General features: G+C 39.9%; 1 protein-coding gene across 1 annotated transcript in view; it reads left to right on the top strand.

Annotated features, from left to right (window-relative positions):
* Positions 1–22,173, top strand: part of LOC124264125 (titin-like) — a 72,152-nt gene that overhangs the window by 22,020 nt on the left and 27,959 nt on the right. Inside the window, exons 14-29 of the mRNA XM_046698845.1 lie at positions 9,488–9,754; positions 10,316–10,585; positions 11,331–11,600; positions 12,009–12,296; positions 12,657–12,950; positions 13,254–13,556; positions 14,112–14,327; positions 14,918–15,205; positions 15,651–15,938; positions 16,375–16,710; positions 16,925–17,059; positions 17,780–18,085; positions 18,421–18,532; positions 18,688–18,860; positions 19,408–19,695; positions 20,090–20,392. Of these exons, the coding sequence (XP_046554801.1) occupies positions 9,488–9,754; positions 10,316–10,585; positions 11,331–11,600; positions 12,009–12,296; positions 12,657–12,950; positions 13,254–13,556; positions 14,112–14,327; positions 14,918–15,205; positions 15,651–15,938; positions 16,375–16,710; positions 16,925–17,059; positions 17,780–18,085; positions 18,421–18,532; positions 18,688–18,860; positions 19,408–19,695; positions 20,090–20,392 (4,137 nt within the window). The remainder of the gene's footprint in view (positions 1–9,487; positions 9,755–10,315; positions 10,586–11,330; positions 11,601–12,008; positions 12,297–12,656; positions 12,951–13,253; positions 13,557–14,111; positions 14,328–14,917; positions 15,206–15,650; positions 15,939–16,374; positions 16,711–16,924; positions 17,060–17,779; positions 18,086–18,420; positions 18,533–18,687; positions 18,861–19,407; positions 19,696–20,089; positions 20,393–22,173) is intronic.

The raw sequence follows: 22,173 nt of genomic DNA on the forward strand, positions 1-22,173 counted from the left end.
GTATCGCATAGAAACCATCAACTCGGTTCACACCTTGATCCTTGATAATGTTGCTGAAGAGGATGGTGGAAAATACAGCATCAAAGTGGAGGACAAACAGAGCGAAGCGACACTCACTGTCAAAGGTGCTCACAAGAAAGAAAGTCTTTTGCAATACATAATGGAAATCTATCCTTCCTCAATATCCTTTAACCTTTCATACAAGATATAGATTTCCTCAGGACTATTTAACACTACTAATAACTGTACTCATAACCGTCTGTGGATATATTGTAATCACCTTTCATGATTTCTAATGTAAATGTAAATATTGAAAAAAATACTTGTCTCGTTATGGTTCAAATTGCGTCTTGAACCCAAAATATCTTTGAATTTATTATCCATCCTTTTGGGTTTATATTTTGTAAAATATCTACAATTTCATTCAGAACTATGACTAACAAGGTAGTATATTTCCTCCTCCTCTAATCTCCATTAAGTAACATCTCCCTTTCTCTAGTCCTCCCCATCAAGTTTGTCCAACCTCTGGCTGACATCACCGTCACAGAGAAACAGGAGATCTTCCTGGAGGTGAAGATCAACAAACCAGGACAGACTCCAGTCTGGACCTTTGAGAACAAGGATGTGTCCACCAGTAAACGCATCCGCCTGACATCTGATGGTGCCCTTCACCGTTTGGTGATTGAGAGCGCTGACCTTGAAGATGAAGGCTCCTACAAGGTCGCCTTTGGTGATGTTGAAAGCTCAGCCAATGTCTTTGTTGATGGTGAGCACAGCAGAGTGCAACAATGTTCTTTTTGTCAAATTGTGAAAGTGTCCTTTTTCTTAATTTCCTTTACATGTAACTTTTGTTATGTAAAAACATCAAATTTAGGATATTCTTAAACTGGACCCGTTTCCAAATTTGACCACTGATAACCTACCCTTTGTAGAGGAACCACTTGAGATTGTGAAACCCCTGGAGGATCAGACCATTGATGAAGACCAGACAGTCAAATTCACATGTGAAGTGTCCAAGCCAAATGTCAAGTCCTGCTGGTACAAGGATGGTAAGGTTGTGACAGAGAAGGATGGGTATCGCATAGAAACCATCAACTCGGTTCACACCTTGATCCTTGATAATGTTGCTGAAGAGGATGGTGGAAAATACAGCATCAAAGTGGAGGACAAACAGAGCGAGGCGACACTCACTGTCAAAGGTGCTCACAAGAAAGAAAGTCTTTTGCAATACATAATGGAAATCTATCCTTCCTCAATATCCTTTAACCTTTCATACAAGATATAGATTTCCTCAGGACTATTTAACACTACTAATAACTGTACTCATAACAGTCTGTGGATATATTGTAATCACCTTTCATGATTTCTAATGTAAATGTAAATATTGAAAAAAATACTTGTCTCGTTATGGTTCAAATTGAGTCTTGAACCCAAAATATCTTTGAAATTATTATCCATCCTTTTGGGTTTATATTTTGTAAAATATCTACAATTTCATTCAGAACTATGACTAACAAGGTAGTATATTTCCTCCTCCTCTAATCTCCATTCGTAACATCTCCCTTTCTCTAGTCCTCCCCATCAAGTTTGTCCAACCTCTGGCTGACATCACCGTCACAGAGAAACAGGAGATCTTCCTGGAGGTGAAGATCAACAAACCAGGACAGACTCCAGTCTGGACCTTTGAGAACAAGGATGTGTCCACCAGTAAACGCATCCGCCTGACATCTGATGGTGCCCTTCACCGTTTGGTGATTGAGAGCGCTGACCTTGAAGATGAAGGCTCCTACAAGGTAAGCCTTTGGTGATGTTGAAAGCTCAGCCAATGTCTTTGTTGATGGTGAGCACAGCAGATATAAGTGCAACAATGTTTACCAACTGTTTTTGTCAAATTATGAAAGTGTCCTTTTTCTTAATTTCCTTTACATGTAACTTTTGTTGTCAAACATGGAAAAACATCAAATTTAGGATATTCTTAAACTGGATATGAAACCTATTTCCAAATTTGACCACTGATAACCTACCCTTTGTAGAGGAACCACTTGAGATTGTGAAACCCCTGGAGGATCAGACCATTGATGAAGACCAGACAGTCAAATTCACATGTGAAGTGTCCAAGCCAAATGTCAAGTCCTGCTGGTACAAGGATGGTAAAGGTTGTGACAGAGAAGGATGGGTGTCGCATAGAAACCATCAACTCGGTTCACACCTTGATCATGATAATGTTGCTGAAGAGGATGGTGGAAAATACAGCATCAAAGTGGAGGACAAACAGAGCGAAGCGACACTCACTGTCAAAGGTGCTCACAAGAAAGAAAGTCTTTTGCAATACATAATGGAAATCTATCCTTCCTCAATATCCTTTAACCTTTCATACAAGATATAGATTTCCTCAGGACTATTTAACACTACTAATAACTGTACTCATAACAGTCTGTGGATATATTGTAATCACCTTTCATGATTTCTAATGTAAATGTAAATATTGAAAAAAATACTTGTCTCGTTAAGGTTCTAATTGAGTCTTGAACCCAAAATATCTTTGAAATTATTATCCATCCTTTTGGGTTTATATTTTGTAAAATATCTACAATTTCATTCAGAACTATGACTAACAAGGTAGTATATTTCCTCCTCCTCTAATCTCCATTCGTAACATCTCCCTTTCTCTAGTCCTCCCCATCAAGTTTGTCCAACCTCTGGCTGACATCACCGTCACAGAGAAACAGGAGATCTTCCTGGAGGTGAAGATCAACAAACCAGGACAGACTCCAGTCTGGACCTTTGAGAACAAGGATGTGTCCACCAGTAAACGCATCCGCCTGACATCTGATGGTGCCCTTCACCGTTTGGTGATTGAGAGCGCTGACCTTGAAGATGAAGGCTCCTACAAGGTCGCCTTTGGTGATGTTGAAAGCTCAGCCAATGTCTTTGTTGATGGTGAGCACAGCAGAGTACAACAATGTTCTTTTTGTCAAAATGTGAAAGTGTCCTTTTTCTTAATTTCCTTTACATGTAACTTTTGTTATGTAAAAACATCAAATTTAGGATATTCTTAAACTGGACCTGTTTCCAAATTTGACCACTGATAACCTACCCTTTGTAGAGGAACCACTTGAGATTGTGAAACCCCTGGAGGATCAGACCATTGATGAAGACCAGACAGTCAAATTCACATGTGAAGTGTCCAAGCCAAATGTCAAGTCCTGCTGGTACAAGGATGGTAAGGTTGTGACAGAGAAGGATGGGTATCGCATAGAAACCATCAACTCGGTTCACACCTTGATCCTTGATAATGTTGCTGAAGAGGATGGTGGAAAATACAGCATCAAAGTGGAGGACAAACAGAGCGAAGCCACACTCACTGTCAAAGGTGCTCACAAGAAAGAAAGTCTTTTGCAATACATAATGGAAATCTATCCTTCCTCAATATCCTTTAACCTTTCATACAAGATATAGATTTCCTCAGGAATATTTAACACTACTAATAATTGTACACAGTGCTGTCTGTGGATATATTGTAATCATCTTTCATGATTTCTAATTTAAAAGTCAATATTGAAAACTACTTGGCTTGCCAATATTCAAATTGATCGTTGAACCAAATTCCTTTTAAAATTATCATCCATCCTTTTGGGTTTATATTTTGTAAAATATCTACAATTTCATTCAGAACTATGACTAACAAGGTAGTATACTTCCTCCTCCTCTAATCTCCATTCGTAACATCTCCCTTTCTTTAGTCCTCCCCATCAAGTTTGTCCAACCTCTGGCTGACATCACCGTCACAGAGAAACAGGAGATCTTCCTGGAGGTGAAGATCAACAAACCAGGACAGACTCCAGTCTGGACCTTTGAGAACAAGGATGTGTCCACCAGTAAACGAATCCGTCTGACATCCGATGGTGCCCTTCACCGTTTGGTGATTGAGAGCGCTGACCTTGAAGATGAAGGCTCCTACAAGGTCGCCTTTGGTGATATTGAAAGCTCAGCCAATGTCTTTGTTGATGGTGAGCACAGCAGAGTGAAACAAATGCTCATTTAATAAAAAGATCGGAAAAAGATATAAGTTGCTCTTATCTGACAATCCATTTACCAACTGTTCTTGTTGGTGTTATTTTCAAATATACCACTTCTCACTTGTACCATTGTTCATTTACCTACTCTATCTGACAGTTGTCAAACATGGAACATGTCATACTTAACCCTTGATCTGCTTTTAGGCTGCATTTGTAATGTGTACATTGGGAAAACCAATTAGATTTAATATGAAACCTACATTAGCCCCCAAATATGGAATTTATCAGTGATATCATGACCTCTGGTACCTGCCCTTTGTAGAGGAACCACTTGAGATTGTGAAACCCCTGGAGGATCAGACCATTGATGAAGACCAGACAGTCAAATTCACATGTGAAGTGTCCAAGCCAAATGTCAAGTCCCGCTGGTACAAGGATGGTAAGGTCGTGACAGAGAAGGATGGGTATCGCATAGAAACCATCAACTCGGTTCACACCTTGATCCTTGATAATGTTGCTGAAGAGGATGGTGGAAAATACAGCATCAAAGTGGAGGACAAACAGAGCGAAGCCACACTCACTGTCAAAGGTGCTCACAAGAAAGAAAGTCTTTTGCAATACATAATGGAAATCTATCCTTCCTCAATATCCTTTAACCTTTCATACAAGATATAGATTTCCTCAGGAATATTTAACACTACTAATAACTGTACTCATAACTGTCTGTGGATATATTGTAATCATCTTTCATGATTTCTAATGTAAATGTAAATATTGAAAAAAATACTTGTCTCTTTAAGGTTCAAATTGAGTCTTGAACCAAAATATCTTTGAAATTATTATCCATCCTTTTGGGTTTATATTTTGTAAAATATCTACAATTTCATTCAGAACTATGACTAACAAGGTAGTATATTTCCTCCTCCTCTAATCTCCATTCGTAACATCTCCCTTTCTCTAGTCCTCCCCATCAAGTTTGTCCAACCTCTGGCTGACATCACCGTCACAGAGAAACAGGAGATCTTCCTGGAGGTGAAGATCAACAAACCAGGACAGACTCCAGTCTGGACCTTTGAGAACAAGGATGTGTCCACCAGTAAACGCATCCGCCTGACATCTGATGGTGCCCTTCACCGTTTGGTGATTGAGAGCGCTGACCTTGAAGATGAAGGCTCCTACAAGGTCGCCTTTGGTGATGTTGAAAGCTCAGCCAATGTCTTTGTTGATGGTGAGCACAGCAGAGTGCAACAATGTTCTTTTTGTCAAATTATGAAAGTGTCCTTTTCCTTAATTTCCTTTACATGTAACTTTTGTTATGTAAAAACATCAAATTTAGGATATTCTTAAACTGGACCCATTTCCAAATTTGACCACTGATAACCTACCCTTTGTAGAGGAACCACTTGAGATTGTGAAACCCCTGGAGGATCAGACCATTGATGAAGACCAGACAGTCAAATTCACATGTGAAGTGTCCAAGCCAAATGTCAAGTCCTGCTGGTACAAGGATGGTAAGGTTGTGACAGAGAAGGATGGGTATCGCATAGAAACCATCAACTCGGTTCACACCTTGATCCTTGATAATGTTGCTGAAGAGGATGGTGGAAAATACAGCATCAAAGTGGAGGACAAACAGAGCGAAGCCACACTCACTGTCAAAGGTGCTCACAAGAAAGAAAGTCTTTTGCAATACATAATGGAAATCTATCCTTCCTCAATATCCTTTAACCTTTCATACAAGATATAGATTTCCTCAGGAATATTTAACACTACTAATAACTGTACTCATAACTGTCTGTGGATATATTGTAATCATCCTTTCATGATTTCTAATGTAAATGTAAATATTGAAAAATACTTGTCTCTTGCCAAGGTTCAAATTGAGTCTTGAACCAAAAATATCTTTTAAAATTATTATCCATCCTTTTGGGTTTATATTTTGTAAAATATCTACAATTTCATTCAGAACTATGACTAACAAGGTAGTATATTTCCTCCTCCTCTAATCTCCATTAAGTAACATCTCCCTTTCTTTAGTCCTCCCCATCAAGTTTGTCCAACCTCTGGCTGACATCACCGTCACAGAGAAACAGGAGATCTTCCTGGAGGTGAAGATCAACAAACCAGGACAGACTCCAGTCTGGACCTTTGAGAACAAGGATGTGTCCACCAGTAAACGAATCCGTCTGACATCCGATGGTGCCCTTCACCGTTTGGTGATTGAGGCTGACCTTGAAGATGAAGGCTCCTACAAGGTCGCCTTTGGTGATATTGAAAGCTCAGCCAATGTCTTTGTTGATGGTGAAAGCTCAACAAATGCTCATTTAAAAAAAGTTGGAAAACTGTAAGTTGCTCTTATCTGACAAATCCATGTTTCCAAATGTTCTTTTGGTACTGCTTCATACCACTTGGTAAATATGAAGAACATGGTGTTCATTTTACCTAGCACTATCTTTCATGTTGTCAAACATGGAACATGTCATATGTTTGAGTCTGAATGTTTAACAAGCATTTGTAATGTTGTAGATTGGGAAAACCATCTAGAAATTTAAATATGAAACACATTAGCCCCTGTCCTGTGTGGACATTTTCAGTGAAATTTGACCACTGATAACCTGCCCTTTGTAGAGGAACCACTTGAGATTGTGAAACCCTGGAGGATCAGACCATTGATGAAGACCAGACAGTCAAATTCACATGTGAAGTGTCCAAGCCAAATGTCAAGTCCTGCTGGTACAAGGATGGTAAGGTTGTGACAGAGAAGGATGGGTATCACATAGAAACCATCAACTCGGTTCACACCTTGATCCTAGATAATGTTGCTGAAGAGGATGGTGGAAAATACAGCATCAAAGTGGAGGACAAACAGAGCGAAGCCACACTCACTGTCAAAGGTGCTCACAAGAAAGAAAGTCTTTTGCAATACATAATGGAAATCTATCCTTCCTCAATATCCTTTAACCTTTCATACAAGATATAGATTTCCTCAGGAGTATTTAACACTACTAATAACTGTACTCATAACTGTCTGTGGATATATTGTAATCACCTTTCATGATTTCTAATGTAAATGTAAATATTGAAAAAAATACTTGTCTCGTTAAGGTTCAAATTGAGTTTTGAACCAAAAATATCTTCGAAATTATTATCCATCCTTTTGGGTTTATATTTTGTAAAATATCTACAATTTCATTCAGAACTGTCACTAACAAGGTAGTATATTTCCTCCTCCTCTAATCTCCATTCATAACATCTCCCTTTCTCTAGTCCTCCCCATCAAGTTTGTCCAACCTCTGGCTGACATCACCGTCACAGAGAAACAGGAGATCTTCCTGGAGGTGAAGATCAACAAACCAGGACAGACTCCAGTCTGGACCTTTGAGAACAAGGATGTGTCCACCAGTAAACGCATCCGCCTGACATCTGATGGTGCCCTTCACCGTTTGGTGATTGAGAGCGCTGACCTTGAAGATGAAGGCTCCTACAAGGTCGCCTTTGGTGATGTTGAAAGCTCAGCCAATGTCTTTGTTGATGGTGAGCACAGCAGAGTGCAACAATGTCCTTTTTGTCAAATTATGAAAGTGTCCTTTTTCTTAATTTCCTTTACATGTAACTTTTGTTATGTAAAAACATCAAATTTAGGATATTCTTAAACTAGACCCATTTCCAAATTTGACCACTGATAACCTACCCTTTGTAGAGGAACCACTTGAGATTGTGAAACCCCTGGAGGATCAGACCATTGATGAAGACCAGACAGTCAAATTCACATGTGAAGTGTCCAAGCCAAATGTCAAGTCCCGCTGGTACAAGGATGGTAAGGTTGTGACAGAGAAGGATGGGTATCGCATAGAAACCATCAACTCGGTTCACACCTTGACCCTTGATAATGTTGCTGAAGAGGATGGTGGAAAATACAGCATCAAAGTGGAGGACAAACAGAGCGAAGCCACACTCACTGTCAAAGGTGCTAATATCATTAACATACTAATCTTCATATAACATATTTTGGACTTAATCCGAAGTTTCATGATTTTGTTTTGAAAAGTCATTAATTTCTTGTGGAAAAGTTTCATAATTGTGAAAAAGTTTCATAATTGAAGCATAATTTCTTCTTGGTTAGTTCCAATGGAACCTTAGAACCTTGACTCACAGGCTGCCACCAAATAGCTTGAATGCTGCTGAAGTTGGTGTTAAACAAAAACACAAATGAAACGTCTTCTATTCAACCCTACTAACCCTTCCCTCATCCCCCAGCTGTACCTGTGGAGTTTGTCCAACCACTGGCTGACATCACCGTCACAGAGAAACAGGAGATCTTCCTGGAGGTGAAGATCAACAAACCAAACAAGAAACCAGAATGGTCATTTGAAGGAACCAATGTGTCAGCAACAGGAAGAATAAAACTCAGTTCTGATGGCGCCATTCACAGACTCATCATTTCAAAGGCTTCTTTAGATGATGAGGGTCTATACAAAGTCTCATTCCAGGGCAAAGACAGCTCCTGCAATGTCTTTGTTGATGGTGAGAGCATCATAGATTTCTCAAGATGTTTTTTTTATTTTTGCAGAAACACACAAATTGTTACATTGGATTGGAAACATGAATCATTTCAGTCTATTATTTTTCAAAACAGATATTTCTTTTCAGAAACTAATGCTAATACTAATAAATGTTGTCAGTAAATAACAATAGCATATTGATAATATTAAAATTAGTTCTTAGTTATTACCTCATACTAATTTTGTTAATGCATGTACTCACTTCAGTATGTCACATTATGAGAAATGCTCTTACGTCACTAACACCTTGTATGTCACCTTTGTAGAAGAGCCTGTAGAAATAATCCGACATTTGAAAGACCAGGAGATCTTGGAGAAAGAAACTGCCAAATTTAAGTGTCAAGTGTCCAAATCTGGAGTGAAGGCCAAATGGCTTAAAGATGGCAAAGTTGTGACTGCTGCTGATGGTTATGAGATTACATCTATAGATGTCACTCACACATTGGTCCTCAGCGATGTTGAACTGGATGATGGTGGAAAATATACCATTCAAGTAGAGGACAAGGAGAGCTCAGCCAACCTCAAAGTCATGGGTATGGGATACCCAAACCTCTCATTTTCAGATTTGTTCTTGGACTTGGGAAACTTCTTTGAGGATTGTCTCTTTGATATATTTTCAAATCACAAGTCACTCTGTTTGTTTATTTATTTATTTTGGTGTGTCAGATCATGATGGCACACAGCTTTATATAATAACTATGCATGTTTATATAAATGAATTAACACCTTATTTAAGATTTGATTACTCTTAACAATGTAATGTTGTAGACTAATTGACTAACTTTAGGCCAACTTGTATGATACTAATTCATGGTATTGATTTTTAAATTGATCTTGCAGAGCTATGGGATTAAGGTGCTTTCTTTTCATTATGAATGTGTGATTGTATTTGACTCTAACTTGCAGAACTTCCAATTGAAATTACCAAACCACTTAAAGACCTTGAGATCATGGAGGGCACATCCTTGACCTTGACCTGTGAGGTGAACAAACCCAATATTCCATCCAAATGGATGAGGAATGGAGAGGAAATTACTCCCTCTGAGCGTATTGAGATGACTGTGGATGATACCCGCCACACACTGACCATTCCCAAGTCAGAAGTCGATGATGAGGCTGTGTATAAGTGTGTCATCAAGGACAGGAAGACGTCTGCCAGAGTCACAGTCAAAGGTGGGTCTCATTGGAGGGATGGTATCAGATTAGGAGAAGGTGATGTGGTTATACTCAATATTCTTGCAGGTTCTAGCATCCTATGCTTTTTGGTACAAGTTGAATAATGGATCAGGCAGTCAGGCATGTTGACTTCATGAATTGTTTGTCATTCAAATCTTATAACATTGAATGCTGCTCACTATATCACTCTCTGCTTTATCTGCTCCATAACAAACAAACAGACAACTGATGAAGTTGTTTTTTTGCCCAGATGAAATACTGGTATCATATCCCTTCTTGTTTTGTGCTTTGGGGCGGTGGGGTAGCCTACTGGTTAAAGTGTTCACTTGTCACACCGAAGACATAGGTTTTATTCCCCACATGGGTACAATTTGTGAAGCCCATTTCTGGTGTTCCCCACCGTGATATTGCTGGAATATTGCTAAAAGCGGTGAAAAACCATACTCACTCACTCACTCTTTCAGGTTTCACAAAACAATTCTCATAATAGAAAGTATGTTCTTTTCGAGGGGGCACCTGAATTTCTGTATGCACTGACCACTCTGTCTCCCATTACAGAGGAGCCATTTGAGTTCCTGCAGCCACTGACCGATGTCCATGTCATGGAGACTGAAACCATCCACATGGAGTGTGTCGTGTCAAAACCCGGCAAACCTGCCACCTGGTACAAGGAGGGCGTGAAGATGTTGCCATCTGACCGTGTCAAGATGGGTGTGGACGGTGCAGGGAAGTACATGCTGACCATCACCAATGCAGAACTCAAGGATGAAGCTGAGTACTCCATCAAGATTGCTGACAAGAAGTCCAAGGCTCAAGCACTTGTGGAGGGTAGGTGTTGATATCTACCTTTTTGATAAGACAGGCAGGATTTCTAAACTTCATGGTCGAATCACTGTACAATCTTTAAAGATTCAGACTATCATCTGCTGGTTCTTTACTGAAATATGACAAAATGATTTATTAAAATTAACATTGTTGGTCATTGTGTCATAATGTATACACTTTAAACATCCTTTAGGTATTAACTTGTACACATTCCTAAAAGGGCTTAAAAGGCATACTCATCTAAGGGCCGTAACTCTCAGTGCAGAGTTGTGTCCCATGGCCAGGATCTGTCAGTTGCTGGTGTAAATCTCAGACTATGATCTTAGGTTTGTCAGAACTATACCTGTCCTCACGAATTGCAACAATGTGATAGCGTCAGAGATATTTTGAACTATTTTCTCCATTTTAAGTGACACAATCTGTGATATCTGAAATTTTGTGAACAGGACACAAATCGCCTACCCTCTCACTCACTCATTTTATTGTATAGGACAGACCTGTATACAGTCATAAAGGTTCCTGTAGCTGAGTACAGGATCAGGCCTGGTTCCACAAAGTGGCCATGTAGTGCTAAAACGATCAAAAGTCTTTGGTAAAGCATGGGACCTATGATATTCTTGTAGCTCAGATCACTGTGAGGAAAAGGGGATAAAATATGACTGGAATACAATCAAACTAACTAGCAATGACTACATGAACATCGTAGCAATATGAGAAATTGACTGTAAATTACTGTCTCTGATTACAGAAGAAGATGTGGACATCATCCGACCACTTGAAGACATTGACATCAGTGAGATCCCCAGTACAGCTGTGTTCGAGTGCGAGCTGTCTAAGCCCCATGTGATGGTGCAGTGGAACAGGGAGACCGAGGTCCTCCTTCCCAGCGACAAGTATGAGATCATCCATGATGGCTGCGTGCATCGTCTCATCATCTCTGATGTCACAGAGAAGGATGAGGCTGAATACAGCATCCACGCCAAGTCCAAGAGGAGTGATGCTGGTCTGTTTGTGGAAGGTGAGTAAATACACACTGTCATGGTTCTTTTGCACTCATGACCATTACTTACCTTCGTGTCATTCGATGAGACACTTTATCAGTACTTTTTTTCTAAACAAATGTGTAAATGAGTTTTACAATGTTCACTTTGGTTGAGTGAAATGTACGCTTCACCTAACTTTGATAGAGTTGTCTGTGGCACAGACACATCATGTCAGTTAACTTTGTATATTTACACCTTCAGGAAGGATGCATTGTACATGAACACATATAGACCATTCACACCTTCAGTCTGGTTTGTTGAACACTTTTAACCCCTAATTAAGTCTGAAGTTTGACAACCAGTGATATCCTGATTCTTATCTACTTTTTCATACAATCTGTCTTATTCTGCAACAAATCTAAACCAACCTATTTGTTCTGCAGCTCCACCTAAGATCCTGTACGACAAGAGGTTTGATGAGACTATCATCCTTCACACCGGCCAGTCCACCGCCTGGGAGGTGCCCTTCTCTGGCAACCCTCAGCCCAAGTGTACTTGGCTGTACAATGGAGGATCTCTTCCAGACAAGAAGAGGATCGAAGCGGAGACGATCGACAACATGACTACCATTCGTCTGGCCAAAGTCATCCGCACAGACACTGGAGACTATACCCTTTCACTGGAGAATCCTAACGGCAAGGCTACCATCACCATTAAGCTGATTGTCTTAGGTGAGCCAAGCAGTGTTACATGTAATTACGTAGGGCAGCGGGGTAGCTGTGTGGTTAAAGCACTGGCTCATACTGGGTTTGAATCCCTCATGGGTATTACATGTGAAAACTATTTCCAGTGTCTCCCCACCCCAACTGGAGTATTGCTAGAATACTGGTACATTGTGTGTTAAACTCAACTCACTCATTCTTCTGTTCATTCTTTGAATCAGTTGACACCTATATATTTCATCAAAATGGTAAAAATCTTAGCCTGACTCACTTTTGGCTTCCCTCTCACAGTAAGTAGAATGATATCTATGAATTACTTACTCATAGTGTTGTAAGCTCTTTAGTTGACCATTTGTTTCCATTTTCCAGACAAACCCAGCCAAGTGAGAGACTTGACTGTGTGTGACATTACTGCTGAGAGCGCCACCGTCAAATGGGAGGTGCCTGCTGACGATGGAGGCAAACCAATCACGGGTTACATCATCGAGAAGCGAGAGTCTGGCCGCAGGTCATTCTACGAAGTGGGCAGTACCACCGATCTGCAGTTCACTGTTCCAGACCTGGTTGAGGGCAACCAGTATGTCTTCAGGGTGTTTGCTCAGAATGAGATTGGAAAAAGTGAGCCAGTCGAGTCGGACAACATCACTGCCAAGCATCCTTTCAGTAAGTTGAAGTTCTGAAACATGTATGTTGTCGTGGAAGAATGTCAATACCTTATGTATTTATTATCTCTGTCACAAAAACAGAGCTAAGCTTATGTGAAAAGAACAGTTGAACCAACTGGCAGTGACACAGGTTAAAAAAGATCAGCCTATAAATAAGTAGGATTATTCGCATTGATTATTGGATCTCACAGTTTTCTGAACTGATGTGAAGATCATAGGTTATGATTTTGGAATAAAGTTGTCAAGTAATATTATTCTACTGTTTGTCTGACTTGAACTGTTATTGTGTTTCTTCACCTAGATGTACCAGATAAGCCTGATGCACCTGAAGTGTCGGACATCTTCAAGGACTCTGCTGTGATTTCCTGGAAGCCGCCAGCCAATGATGGTGGATCCCCAGTCACAGGCTACCTGCTGGAGCGCAAGTCAGGATACAGTCCTCGCTACATCCAGGTCACCAAGGAGCCTGTAGCTGAACTTACCTTCAAGGACGTGGACCTGCTGGAAGACAACACCTACCAGTACCGCGTCATCGCCGTCAACAAGGCCGGTCCCAGCGAACCCAGTGAACCATCAACTGAATTCACAGCCAAGGATCCATGGGGTGGGTATTGTTTTATCTTACAGTTAGTGAAAAGTATTGTGATTGTCTGAAAATGTAAGAAATATGTTCTTTGCTGAGTTATGTAACTCTTCATGTCTCTATTACCTTTGACTATATATCTGACATAGTAACCTCCCTTGTTATCTGGCCCCACTATTTTACCATGTGACCTGCTTCCTGTGAACATATAAACTTAGTCATGTCAGTTGACTAATCTGAAAATATCATTTGACAAAATTAGCCATCTTGTCTGGCTTCATTGGAACAGCCTGAGGTTTGATTCCCCATATGGGTACAATGTGTGAAGCCCATTTATGGTGTCTTTCATTCACTCTTCTCTCCCTCTACCCCCTCCCAAATGATATTGCTGGAATATTGCTAGAAGCAGCATAAATCTCTATTAGTGGATGTCTCTGTGTGTGTGTGTGTGTGTGTGTTTTGTAATGCCTTAAAAATCCATTGTAAATGGGTGCAGATGATGCATCCTGTTCAAGCATTTAATGTTCTTTGTGTGACAACTTGCACCAGTCATCAACTCTGTGGTATCTCCCACAGGACCCCCCGGACCTCCTGGCAAGCCTGAAGTCACTGGAACCGACAAGAAGTCTGTAGCCTTGAAATGGGCTCCTCCAGAGGAAGATGGTGGCAGCCCCATCACCAATTATGTGGTGGAGTACCGCCCGAAAGACTCGTACAACTGGCAGAGGAAGAGTGACGGCATTGTCCCTGACACTACCTTCAGTGTGACCGGCCTCAAGGAGAACTTCGGAATATGAGTTCCGTGTGAGTGCAGAGAACAAAGCTGGTGTTGGACCACCATCACAACCTACAGCACCAGTCAAGGTGGTGGAACCTATTGGTACGTGTCTCTCTTCAACAGGATAATTCTGTCTGATTATTCATAACCAAAACTGCAAAAATTATAAACATTTCATGATTATATTGGTTCGCTTATCCACTATTATTTATATTTCAAATAAAAAATGGAATGCTTAAAAATGACAAGTCAAATTCATATTGTCCATTCTAGTGCAAACAGGCATTGTATAGAAAGACACTATAGAAGGACAGTCTATAATCTTTTACTGTACATATTGTAAATACTGTCTGTATCCTGCTCTTGCAATCGTATATATTTCCAAAACAACATGCATGTACACAAGGTTATCTTGAGGTAATCAAGCTAAAGAGTTAATGGAAATCCACAAACAATAAAAGAACAATGTCTGGCTGTAAATCGGGCAAATCTGTTGATTAAAATTAACGTAAACAAAGATTTAATCAATATGTTGTATGTGAACATGATTGACATTATTAAACATCTTACAATTTTGTTTACATTTTTCCACATTTGTTTACAGTTGGTGTACCACCAGTTATCATAGAACCCTTGCAAGATGAAGTTGCAGTTGCACCGAAGGATGCCATCTTGGAATGTGATGTTGATGTCGGCGAGCCCGAAGGTGAAATCAAGTGGTTCAAGGGAACCAAGGAGGTCAAGAAGAGCTCCAAGTACGAGATGAGCTACGAGGATGAAGTTGCATCCCTCGTCATTCACAAAACCGAACCATCAGACACTGCTCGCTACAAGTGTGAGGTGACCAACCCTCTTGGTCAAGTCAGCACCGAGGGACAACTTGCGATTCACAGTATGTATATAATGAAAGGGACCTATCTTCATCTGTACAAAGAAAGGGAAGATTCTTTATGAATGATGTAAAATAATAAAGAAGTTGCTATCCATAAAATATCTTACCTTTCTTGTTGGTAACTAACTTCTAAAATATCAATCAAACAGTTCCTCTCTACCCTGAATCAATTTACTACCCAATTTCGGTAGACACATTGCTCCGTTCCTATTATCGTTATTCAAGATAACATTTCTGGTGTCCCCCGCCGTGACGTTGCTGGAATATTGCTAAAAGCGGAGTAAAACCAAACTCAGTCAGTCAGTCAGTTATTCAAGATATTGGTTCATAGAGACTATTTCAAATCTGAAACACTGCCAATGTAATGTTGAACTGAAACTTGCATTAACATAATCAGAATTCAGTTTCTAAGAAAAGTGTTAACATTTCCTGATTATTTTTCCAGCTGCTCCTGCTCTAGAGTATGACAACCGCCTGAAGAGTGCTCAGACTGTCAAGGGTGGATCCACCCTGGTCCTACAGGTCAATGTCAGCGGTATCCCATCTCCCAAAATCTCATGGTTCCTCGATGATGAACCTTTGGAGAAGTCAGAACGCATCAGCGTGGACACTACAGATGACTTCAGCACTCTGACCATCAAGAACGCCATGCTTGACGACACTGGCATGTACACCATTGCTGCTGAGAACGTCGTTGGCAAAGCAGAGGCAGACTTCGAGATCAATGTCAAAGGTGAGGATCAGTGGAAACTCCTGTGTTTTCTGTGCATGAAATTGAAATGTTGTCCTTTGGTAGTGTGAGGGATATATGGATTATTTTCAGTTTCAAGCCCCAGTAGGAATTCTAAAACAGAATAGGTTAGCAGTACCGAACATTAGTTGCCTGGATCTGACTTCCATGGATTGTATAGATGGAAGCTCACTGAATGTGGCATAAATAATTTATCCCACTGTCCCATATGGGAATGTCAGGTTGGATGTCATCCCCAACAACTTATGCTTGTTTTGGGTAGTCACTTGGATTGGATGGTCCAGAATCAATTATCGACAGGCCTCTTGTATGTATCTAAAGAAATTGCTGAAGATGCTGTCAAACAACAAACAAAATAAGAAACGTTCTCGCAAATATAAGTTTGTTTGTCAGCTGTCAAATATTAAATAATGAAAAGATCTGATGGAGATTATTCATTCTATTTCCGCGGACAAACCATCCATGCCCAACAACCTCCATGTGATCGACATAATGAAGGACTCCATAGTCCTGTCATGGGAGACTCCCTCCGACACTGGTGGCTGCGATCTGTCGGGATATTTCATCGAGAAGCGTGATGCCAAACGCAACACGTGGATGCCAGTCCACACCGTAGATGGCAGCACCAACACCTATGCTGTCATTAAACTGCTGGAAGGCAATGAATACTTCTTCCGTGTATCTGCTGAAAATGAAGTTGGCGTCAGTGAACCAGCTGAGATGGATGAGGGAACTATTGCCAAATGTCCATATGGTAAGAGAAAGTCAAGAAATTGTTATGATACCACCAAAATGTTGATGGAAAATGCCAGTCTGCTTTCAAATAGATTTGTTCTTTAATAGACAAATAATTATCTTCCATAACCTTCTAAGTGATATTCAGGGAAACAAGTGGTGATGGGGTGAATGATTTTAGAGAGAAGTGATTGCCCATTTTGCTGTCTACCATTTTGCCATCTACATTTCAGATGTGCCACAGACTCCCAGGAAACTGAAGGCTAGTGAGGTGACAAGGTCATCGGTCACGCTCACATGGGAGCCACCAGAGAGCGATGGAGGATCACCAATTACAAGTTACATCATTGAGAAGAAGAGCCCAACCAGTTCTCGGTGGGTCCGAACCAACAAATCTCCAGTCCGGGATACTGTCTTTACCGTCAATGATTTGGTGGAAAATGACAAGTATGAATTCCGGGTGTCTGCGAAAATGCTGCTGGAATTGGCAAACCATGTGATGCTCTTGGACCAATCCTTGTGAAAGATCCATTCAGTAAGCTTTTCAAATTGTATTTTTTTCCCCAATTCTCAAATAAAAACTGTTGCATAAAAAATATGCTGTATCCTGTTTACTAATTTAGTAAATTTCATTCCAATCTCCAAAATGCTTTTTTATTGTGCAGTCTTTAGACATGAGATGGGCAGTGGGGTAGCCAAGTGGTTAAAGCGTTAATTCGTCACACTGAAGGCCCAGGTTTGATTCCCAACATGGGTACAATGTATGAACCCCATTTCTGGTGTGCCCCGCTGTGATGGTTAATTACTATCTATGCACCCGTGAAGATCCGGGTTAGAATTGATCTTCAGTAACCCATGCTTGTCGTAAGAGGCAACTAACGGGATCGGGTGGTCAGGCTCGCTGACTGGGTAGACACGTGTCATCGTATCTCAATTGCGTAGATCGATGCTCATACTGTTGATCCCTGGATTGTCTGCTCCAGACTCAATTACTTACAGACCACTGCCATATAGCTGGAATATTGCTGTGAATTATCTGATTTCATAATTAATTGCCCATGTCTTCATACTCTGACTTGCCTCCACAGACAAACCCGATGCTCCTCGCAAGCCTGAAGTGGTGGATGTCACCAAGGATTCAGTCACTCTGAAATGGCTGGCTCCAGAGAAGGATGGCGGTAGCCCAATCTTCAACTACGCTGTCGAGATGAGAGTCAGTGGAAATGTCCGCTGGGTACAAGCCAGTCAGAACATCAAGATCCCAGAGACCAGTTACAAAGTCCCAGAACTGATGGAAGGTGCAGAGTATGAGTTCCGCATCATGGCCGAGAACAAGGCTGGTCTTGGTCCACCTTCATCCCCATCACAGCCTGTTGTCGCCAAAGATCCTATTGGTGAGCATAAAATATGATTCAGCTATATGCTTTCAAAATGGTCTTTTTACACAAATTATGGAAAAAGTTATTTCCCATCTTCATGTGTGTTACCAACACTATGTCCTATCTCATTGGTGAACATAACATATGATTCAGCTATTGGCTTTCAAAATGGTCTTTTGCCACAAAAGTACAGAGTAAGTGATTTTCCATCTTCATATGTATTACTGATAACACTTTTGTATTTACCATACTGGTAAAGTGCTTCAATGTGTCAAGAGGATGCCTTACTGTTTTGTTAGTTCATTCAGTCATTCCTGGACTATACTCTAAATTCCCGCTCTTTTCCTCAGTTGGTGAGGCTCCAGCTGTACTAGAAGGCCTACCAGACCTGGCTGTAATGGAGGGAGAGACGGCCATCTTGGAATGCAAGATCAGTGGTGAACCAGAGCCCTCTATCAAGTGGTAAGGGAGATCACTCTTGACAGTCCTCAAATCAAATACCAGTACATAATGTTAATATATATTGGAAATAAAAGGATGATTATTTATGATTTTGAAAGGATGATTTCATAAATTTGAAACGGAAGCATGAAAAGGATGGGCGCTCTGTATTGCAGGATGAAGGACCGCCGGGATGTCACGGAGGACAAGAGACATGAAATCTTCTATGAGGACATGTTCGCATCTCTGACAATCACAGAATGCACAGAACGGGATGCTGGCAGCTACACGTGTGAAGCTAGCAACGACCTTGGCACAGTAACAACATCAGGACAGCTTGATATCCAAGGTAGGAAGACATCTAGAAAGACATACACAGAGTTTGAATGAAAAAAAAATTAATCATTCAGACCTTTGGAGAATTGCATCAACATCACATGGTGGTCAGCTCACTATTTTGATGTCATTATCAACTCATATACTTATATATCATGGTTAACCCACAATGCATATTAATCCATTATAGCTGACCAAATGATGTTCACTTTATATTGATTGTCCTTTGTAAGACAATATTGGCTTGCTTCCATTGGGCGTGGGTCTGGTGGTCTAAAGTAAAGGAGCTCATTGTGAAGTGTCGTTCCCATAAGCTGCTGGAATATACTTGTCATGGATTCATATCTCAGATATGGATTAAGATCCTAAGTCTGTCAGCAACATTATCTCTGTACATTGATTTCACAAAAAGTTTCTGTAAACATCTGTGACCTACACCGCTTTGGGTGTTCCAAACATACCACACTGAGTAGACTGAATGTATCTAAAGTGTTCTCCAAAAGGGATGTTAAAATTCATTGATTTACTGCATTACTCTGAGATGTATTTAATCCCAACAGCTCCCCCTGTGCTGGAGTTCGACAACAAGTTCCGCGACCTCATCACCCTCCATGCTGGCAGTAACCTCAAGATCCCTGTCAAGGTCAAGGGAATCCCCACTCCCAGAATCACCTGGGCAAAGGATGATCAGCCAATGAGATCAGCTGGTAAGGTTACCATAGATACACATGACACCAGCACCTCGCTGACAATCAAGAAGGTGAGCAAGGAGGAGGATGGTCTGTACACATTGACTGCGGAGAACGAAGCTGGCGAAGACAAGGCCAAGTTTGATGTCGAGGTCATTGGTAAGTTCATCATAGCTTTCTGTTTCATCAACACAGTTGAATCAGGATCAAATTTTTGTATCAGTCTGTGCTTACCACTCAACACTCACAAAAAATATTAGGTCAGAGTTTAAGAATTTAATATTCTTTTGGTGTAGTTTCTGTGTTATTAAAATGTTAATGAACATTTTTGCATGAAAATCGATTAGAGTAGGTATAAAAAATAGGTGTATTATTTTAATATGACTGGTAGCTGAAAGTAAGAATTCACATCAAAAGTTTACCTCTCTGTTTTGTGTTTTCATATAAGTTGTCAGTTTTGAATGATTTGTGAAACGAACAATAAAAAAGCTGATGGTATAGTTTTAGGCATTTTACATATGTCACTACGTTTTCACTGCTTTACATAATTCAGATGTTCCTTCCAAACCCGGTCCTATTGAGTACGCTGACATTGTCCGTGATGGTGTGACTCTGAACTGGACTCCACCCAAAGACGATGGTGGCACTGACATCATCTCATACATCGTGGAGCGTCGTGATGCCAAGAGGTCAACGTACACCCGTGCAGGCAAGGTCGAGGGTAATGTCACACAGCTGAAGGTCAGCGGACTTGTTGAAGGCACCGAATATTTCTTCCAAGTGACAGCTGAAAATGAAGTCGGAAAATCTGAACCCAGAGAATCCGATTCTGGTGTTGTTCCAAAGAGTCCATTCGGTAGGTTACAGCTAGCCAACAGTTCTTTGCGCTTCTTGCCCAAACGGCGTTGAGTGTGGTAGTGTGCTAGAATCTGACTGTTTTCCTGCATGGGACCCAAGTGGATTGAATCTCTGTTTTCTGAGACCATATATAAATATGTGATGTCTGGCTATGTGGACGTTCATATGTGCTTGTCAACTTGCTAAATTCGGAATAATACTTAGTATTAAAGAATAACTGTTTTCTTCAGCCAAGTATGGAGATTTTTCCTGAAGCATTTTGCCAGTAATAATACTTCCTTTTACCTCACTGAGTTTTGTGGTGCCAAAGTACTTATAGTTGACCAGCACAATATCCTTAGAAAAATGGTCTGACCCTGCTGAATCATATTAATGATGTAAGACTATCAGGAAAATAGCATTAGAAGAAACTGATCTCAGAAAGTAGTGGATTGGTATGGTTTCCACATAATCAAGATATCAGCTCTTTTCATGATCACAGAGAAGCTTTTCATTATCATTGTACATTCTACTCTCTGGAAATGATGATTATTCAAGCCAAATAGTACCCTCAAAATTACAGTTTTTATATATTCTGTAAACTCAAAAGCATTCCAATTTTCCAAACAGATTTTGCCTTTGCCTTTTCCTTTTATTCATGCTCTATCTATACTGCATTCATGTGTTTGCTTTATGTATATACAAGAAAGCTGATGCATCAAAATAGTCATATTTACCAAACGACCACTGGTTCAGCATTTTCATGTCATACATTTCTAGGATGCAAAATATAATTGCATTTTTACTGACATTTGTGTATTTTTTTATAATTTTATATCAACTATTGAGATTTGTTTCTAGATTGTTATGAAGTCTACGATCTGATTTTGTTTATGTTAGTATTTAATAGATATCAATATTGCAGGGAATGTCCCTAACAGTTCAGTGATGAAGTCTTAAATTGTCCCTCAGTCAGCTTGGGTAAAACTGTCCAAATATCTAATAGTTATTTTCATTAGAAGTATTTCACATCAGGTTGTAGATTTCAGTCCATTTGTTTTACTTATATTGCATGTTAAGTTTATATGTTTTGTTTGAAGTATTTTGATGATTGTTGAGACTTTTTTTCAGCATGACAAAATATCCTACTAACCTGTGACCGTTTTGATTTCATGTCATCTGAAATATTTCATTATTAATTCACTTAATCTGATTGTTTATCGTAAATTATCTAGTAATATAAATAAATTATATTTATGTACTAAATATTGATTAGAAACAAGATGTGAACAATTTAGTAGGATATTATAATCTTCATTTACATACACACTTATATAATTATGGTTATACTGTAATTAAAAATTGTTGTTAATTAGTTGTGTAACAAATAAGTAATTAGATACGTTGTATTATACTACTTACCTCTATTTTTATAAACTATTATCAGTTTATTTTGTTACCAGTAGTGAAGAAGATCTTATAAGTGTGTACATATGGTTTGCATAATACATTTTCATTAGTAACGTCTATGCATCAGTTGATATCTGCTGAGGAGGTCGGGGTGTCTAAGCAGAGTTGCCTCCCTTAGGTGTGCCAGAAACCTAAGTTTTTCTGATAAGTTTCTCGGTTTGTTAGCACCATACCTATGCAAATGAGTTTCATGACATGCTATGATATAACTGAAATAATATTAAAAGCGGTTTGAAACCTATCTCACTATATATTGCCTCTGGTACTTTGACAGTACGTCATCCATCAGTTGAAAAAATATTCAATACATCTGAATTGAGGAAATATTCA

The sequence above is a fragment of the Haliotis rubra genome, unplaced genomic scaffold (assembly GCF_003918875.1).
Source record: "Haliotis rubra isolate DU_JTF1 unplaced genomic scaffold, ASM391887v1 Scf91, whole genome shotgun sequence".
NCBI classification, from domain to species: Eukaryota; Metazoa; Mollusca; class Gastropoda; order Lepetellida; family Haliotidae; genus Haliotis; species Haliotis rubra.